A 6000-nucleotide genomic window follows, 5' to 3' on the forward strand; every position below is an offset into this window, starting at 1 on the left:
TGAGCTTTCTACTTCACTCCTATAGAACAGTGCAGGGGCATGCTAGTCATTGTTTAACAAGAAAAATGTATGTACACACACTTGTAAGTTTAACCTCCATTATTAACTCTTAAGTCTAGACAAGCAACAAAAAAGTCCTGATTTGTAGATTGCCAATTTTGAGGTGTAAATGCTCCCATAGAAAATTTAATAGGCTGGCTCCAGCACACAGCTAGTACTTAGGAAAAGGCTTTCATTCTGTTCTCTGTTGACTTAGATCTGTGTGCCGCAGCTGCCCCTGAGTTTGGAATCGATGCTTCTTGGCTGAGGGAGCTACTGATGAAAGCAGGTCATGTGGATCTTAGGTTGGAAGGGACATCAAAAGCCATATCTATTCTAGCCTCCTCATTTTGTAGATGGGGAAACTGAAGCCCGGGGAAGTTAAGCAGTTTCCCCAAGGTTACAGAGGTATCAAAGATCAGAGGTGGGACCTGAACCCAGATCCCCTGACCTTGGTGTGGGCATTACTCTTCACTGTTCCACAGATGTCCCAAGACTTTGTTAACAAGAAGGGAAATGGCATGGTTTCAAGCTGTATTCAAAATGGATCTTAATAGTAGGATATGTCATATGGGGAAGTATGATATACGTGGAAACCTAAGGAATATTAGCAATTAAGTCAATAATTTGACAGTTAAAGGTGATAAATAAGAAATGATCTGTCTCAAACTTCCTGTTTTTCCTTTGGCTCTATCCCTATTCCTGTGATTGTTTAAAGGTGAGAAAAAAAAGAAAAAGGGAATTTAAATCAGTTTACAATGTGTACAGTGTGCACAAAATTAAAAGTGTTATGTAATGGAGAGATTTGAAGCAATAGTGGAATCTCCACAGCAAATTTTCAGTCCTATCCTGGGTACTTAGGTCACAGCATGTTCCTAGGCCTCTTGCACTGTTAACAGGTTTAGGATGCAAATTTCGTTTGCCGAATAGAATGAGCAAGATACAGCCAAGTTTTTTTCTTTTTTAAATTGCCTAGATTAGAAAATTGATGTTTACCTGAAGATTTTATTGCTGTGGCCTTCCAAGTGCCAGTGGATAATTGAGTGTAACCCTTCCGTGGTAGCATTCATCAGTTCGTTACTTTGTTGGCTGCTGCCTGTCACTTCATCCAAATATTCTCTTTGTAGCTCTTGCAGAAGGAAAATGACAGGCTGCTGTGTTATGTCTGTGAGGATTCTGGTTCTGATCTGCTCCCTAACCCTACTCCTGTTCAAGAAGCCCTCAAAGAAAACGCTGGACTCATTTTTGGGAATCCTTATTCTGGTAAGGCCCCTACCACATCATTTCAGTTGGAAATGTTCTGCCTTCATTCCTGTCCCCCATTAAATCCTTTCCCTTCTGCTCATTAAGATAGCAGCCCCGTTGTCAGGATAGACATGGGGAGGATTTGCTTGTTGGGCAGAAGCTGGGAACCCAATAAAAAGATTGCTTGGCAGAAGGTGTTAATTGAGGAATAAATCTGGACCTGGGAGACGCAAATCAGATCGTTCCGCCCAAAGGCAGCAGACACAAATTGAGTCCCGTGGCTCTAGACCCAATGTATAAATCAGAGAACCGTCTTTAGGTAGAAGATATACACTAAGCACCAAAGCTGGGGAAGCTCATTAAGGTTGGGAAATATGAGGAGAAATGAGACATGCTGTCCAGTAACAGGCACCTGGGGAAAGGCGGAGGTTGTGGGGGAGTAGAGGGGGAAGAGTCACCCAAAGAATCCTGGTAAGGAAGGGGAAGTATGGCATTCATTAGACACATGGAGAAGATGGAAGAACTGAGACAAGGATAGAGGCAAATTTGGCTTGCCTTTCAGGTCGCCTTGGTGAACACGCTTGATGGGAGGAGAGAGTTTGATTTTGGTTCACTGGCTCAGCTTTCTTTAGTGCCCCAGAGGGCAGTCTGAGAGTGTGCCGTTGCGATTATGAAACAGGGGCCATCACAGGGCTGTTTTTCATTTTTTTTAAATTGCAGCTGATTTGCATAAAATATATTTGCATCTGTAAGCCTATGTAGTCTGGTGTCAGTTTAAGGTGGTTTTGTCACTGGTAGGATATCTCTCTGATTCTCCTTGTTTCCTCCTGCTCTTCTGTTTCTTTCTCTTTATGACTGACTCGGATCTCCCACCTCAGAGTTAGTCATATATAAAAGTATTCAGAGAGAGCTGGAGACAAGTGGAGTTGGGGGTGGGGGGATGGAGGACACACACAACGCCTGCTAGGTCACAGCTGGAGAAGAGAGGAAAAAAATAATTTCTGTGAATGACTTCTTTTTGTTTTTTCCAGCTACCCAAGATGTCCATGTCCCCATCCCAGTAAGTATCTGCTTGTTGGGCTTTCTCGTATTAAATCCTAAAGAGATTATCCCTCCCTGCTCAAGTCCAGTAACATGATCCTGAGGACCACGGAGGGACTGATTGAATAGTTACTGTTGCCACAGGGGTCAGTGGTCAGTTTAGTCGATAGGCAGGACTTGGTAGAAGACAAAGCTCTTCTACTGTCTTTTCTGCTTCATAAAGTTCATCTCTGGAAATTATCTATTACAGTTAGAGGTGGAGTGAGTGATTTGTTGAAATGGCTACTTATTCAGAAGGCGTACTCTTTATTTCGATCTGAGACATATCTGCACAACTGCTCTATTATTCATTGTTGTTGGGGCAGCTAGATGGCACAGTGGACAGAGGCTAAGCCTGAGTCACAAAAACTCTTCCTGAGTTCAAATCTGGCCTCAGACGCTTAGTAGCCATGTGACCTTGGGCAAGTCACTTAACCCCATTTGCCTCAGTTCATCTGAGCTGGAGAAGGAGATGACAAGTCACTCCATTATCTTTGTCAAGAAAACCCCAAATCGGGTCACAAAGCGTCAGGCACAACTGAACAGCAGAGCAGTTGTACAGATGTGGCTCAGATTGAAATAAAGAGTTCTCCTTCTGAACTAGAAGCGATTTCAGTATATCATTAATCCTAAACATCTCCTGATTGAGAAGAGACAGAATGGTCTGTCAAAGGCGAAGACTGCACAGTGAGGTCTGGGACAGGAGATGGGTTTAGTTTTTATACCTTCTTCCAGATCTGAAGCCCTGTATCTATGCTTCTGTTTGGGGTAATTCCACCTCTGAATGAGTAACCCCCGACCCCTTAGCTGGCTGAATTTCGGTTGTTGATCTCTCTCCCTTTTCATAGCCATCTATCAAAAAGTGCCCCGTCTGCCATGGGGTCTTTCCAGATGACGTGGAGGATGTCATCTTCGAGCAGCACCTGCAGACCCATATTCTGGACTGTCCATATTGTGATGAGGTCTTCTCAGAAGTTGAGCGGCAGGTGTATGATGACCATGTGTTCTGCCACTCCCTTTAAAATATGTCACCACTGCTTGGCCCCAGGAGGAGTGGGCCAGAAGCCCTTCTTAAGAATAATGAGTCAAGATTGCTTCTAAACCTGAAACTACTAAATCCACTCAAGTCTTTTCTCTGGGGATGGCATCCTGATGACCCATTTTTGAGACACTTGTTAACCTTCATCCTTTTGGATCAGTCTCTGTTGGCTCACGTAATGGCTCAGGCTTTACTAGCCTGTAGCCTTTACCTTTCTATAAAGGCTCAGTGAGCCAGCCCCAGAAAGAGGCTGCCCTGGCTTGGGCACTGAAGTGATTAGCCCATTCTGTCACCTAACTGCTGTTGAATTAGTCAAGCCAAGATGAAGCCAGCCCAAATGGATTTGCACTGTTCACAGTTAGAGCCCTGTATCTAGAAGTTATTCAAAGGAATGACTGAGAATTTCCATCTGTTCACTAGCTGTTTTGATTGCATCGGTTCCAGGCTTTATTAGTTTAGCCACGTGAAGTAGCTTACCCCAGCCTCCCCCTTCCTCATAGAAGTAACTTTTTTTGAAGCAAGTAGGGAGAAGTTCTGTGATCTTGAGCACAGGAAATTTTCTCAAAAGATATCTCCAGTTTCTCTGGTTATCGCTTCTTGATTTTGGCCTTTTTCTATACAAATATATAATCCTTGCTGTAATGGCCTTTCATAGTGAGTAATTAGAAGCCAGTGGTTTGGAATTGTTTTCCTGAGCAGCAGGTGGGTTTAAATTATTTTGGATAAGCAAGAATAATGGATACTTAATTCTGTTAATCTCTTGATTGCTGAAGACTAATAAAATCCTCATCTATTTCTGTGACTTCGGTGATTTAAGAACATTGAGTTGTGACTTTTGCTCTGGCAGATGTGGGAAAATGGCCTCAAGGATGCTGGGAGGGAGAAACCTTGTAACTATGCCCACTCATACTCCCACTCCACCCCATCCTTATTCTACTCTTTGGCAAATGAGGGCTCAAGGGATACATACTATAGGAGTGGGAAGTGGATCAAGCATAGCATGACAGCTGAATTTTGTTATAATTCCATGTTCCAGTTTTCAGAGACATAATGAAGAATTTGAGTGCCCTATGTGAGCTCATTGCAAAACCCCCTTGTCCAATTGTGTAGAATAAAATCATAGGGAAAACATCTCCCCACCCTATCCATTCAACTCTATTAAGTGAGTAAGATTGAGTGTCTGCTGTGTGAAGAACCTTGTATAGGTTACTACAAGGTAATAGAAAATAAGTACTATTCTTTTGTATAATTGTAAGATACATGAGTTCCCATGTAAAAATACATGGGTTCGCTTGGCTTGTTTAAATGTTAAGTCAAGCAGCTTGCAAGTAGCTTGGATAGATATCTCTGTAATCTAGATGACCTTTCTCCAAGTAAGACTTCAATTTCCACACCAAAGGGGTATTTGGAGAAGAGCTGTGACTGGATGCTTGCTTGCCTATTTCTAAAAAGGCTATCAGGCTAGATTTCTATCTGTACCCTCAAATATTGCTGTCCAAGGGTGCAGTTTTGTCCGAAACAAAAGCCAGTCCCCGGTCGATGGTAATGGTTAAGGCAGTTTACACTTTTTTCTTTTCTTTTTCTTTTTTTTATTAATTTATTTTGATTTATCAATAATCACTCCCATATTCTTTTGAGTTTAAAATTTTTCTCCCCCTTCCTCTCCACCACCCTCCCCAAGACAGCGCACAGTCTGATATAGGCTATACATTTACATTCCTATTAAACATATTTTCACATTAGTGATGTTGTAAGTAAAAATTAAAACTAATAGGAGGAACCATCAGAAAGAGGAAACAAAACACAACAGAAGAGGAAAGAAAATTGCAATTCAACTTCCATAGTTCTTTGGATGTGGATAGCATTTTCCGTCACGAGGCCTCTGGAGGTGTCTTAGATCTTTGTATTGCCAGGAAGGGTTAAGTTTATCAATATTAGTCATCATACAACGTGGTTGTCATTGTGTACAACGTTCTCTTGGTTCACTTCACTCAGCATCAAACCATACAAGTCTTTCCAGGTTTTTCTGAAGTCAGCCTGTCGTCATTTCATATGGCACAATAGTATTCCATTACATTCATATACCAAAGGCAGTTTACACTTAACCAGCTTAGCTCCACATCGGATACTGGTCACAAAGAAAACAGTGACAAATTGTGAAGAACTAGTAAACTGTTATCCAAGCTAACAACAGTAAGAAACTGGAGAAGTTACACACATTAGAATATATCAAAAACTGTACAAGAGGTACTGAACTGTTTAATTGAGAATGAGATGAAACCTCAGCTCAACTGAGAGACACTCTTTGAGTGTGAGGTGGCAAGCTGAAAACTGGGGGGCCTTCATGTCTGCAGTTTCCATAACCTCTTAACATGTCTTTCCTAGAATTTTTTTTTTCTCCTAGAGTTTTTTTTTTTTTTTTTTTTTAGGCAATTGAGGTTAAGTGACTTGCCCAGGGTCACACAGCTAGTAAGTGTCAAGTATTTAGTCTGAGGTCGCATTTGAACTCAGGTCCTCCTGACTCCAGGGCCGGTGCTCTATCCACTGTGCCACCTAGCTGCCCCTCTCCTAGAGTTTTAAGCAGCATGTGTGTCTCC

The 6000-nt window shown here is 42.0% G+C and overlaps 1 protein-coding gene across 2 annotated transcripts in view; it reads left to right on the top strand.

The window, feature by feature from the left end:
- Positions 1-4205, top strand: part of CALCOCO2 (calcium binding and coiled-coil domain 2) — a 29689-nt gene extending 25484 nt beyond the window's left edge. For both annotated transcript variants that reach the window (XM_027873049.1, XM_027873051.1), the window contains exons 11-13: positions 1167-1302; positions 2316-2344; positions 3213-4205. In XM_027873049.1, coding sequence (XP_027728850.1) covers positions 1167-1302; positions 2316-2344; positions 3213-3386 — 339 coding nt within the window. In that variant the 3' untranslated portion in view covers positions 3387-4205. The remainder of the gene's footprint in view (positions 1-1166; positions 1303-2315; positions 2345-3212) is intronic.
- Positions 4206-6000: the final 1795 nt, after the last annotated feature.

The sequence above is a fragment of the Vombatus ursinus genome, unplaced genomic scaffold, assembly GCF_900497805.2.
Source record: "Vombatus ursinus unplaced genomic scaffold, bare-nosed wombat genome assembly UNPS02014801.1, whole genome shotgun sequence".
Classification (NCBI taxonomy): Eukaryota; Metazoa; Chordata; class Mammalia; order Diprotodontia; family Vombatidae; genus Vombatus; species Vombatus ursinus.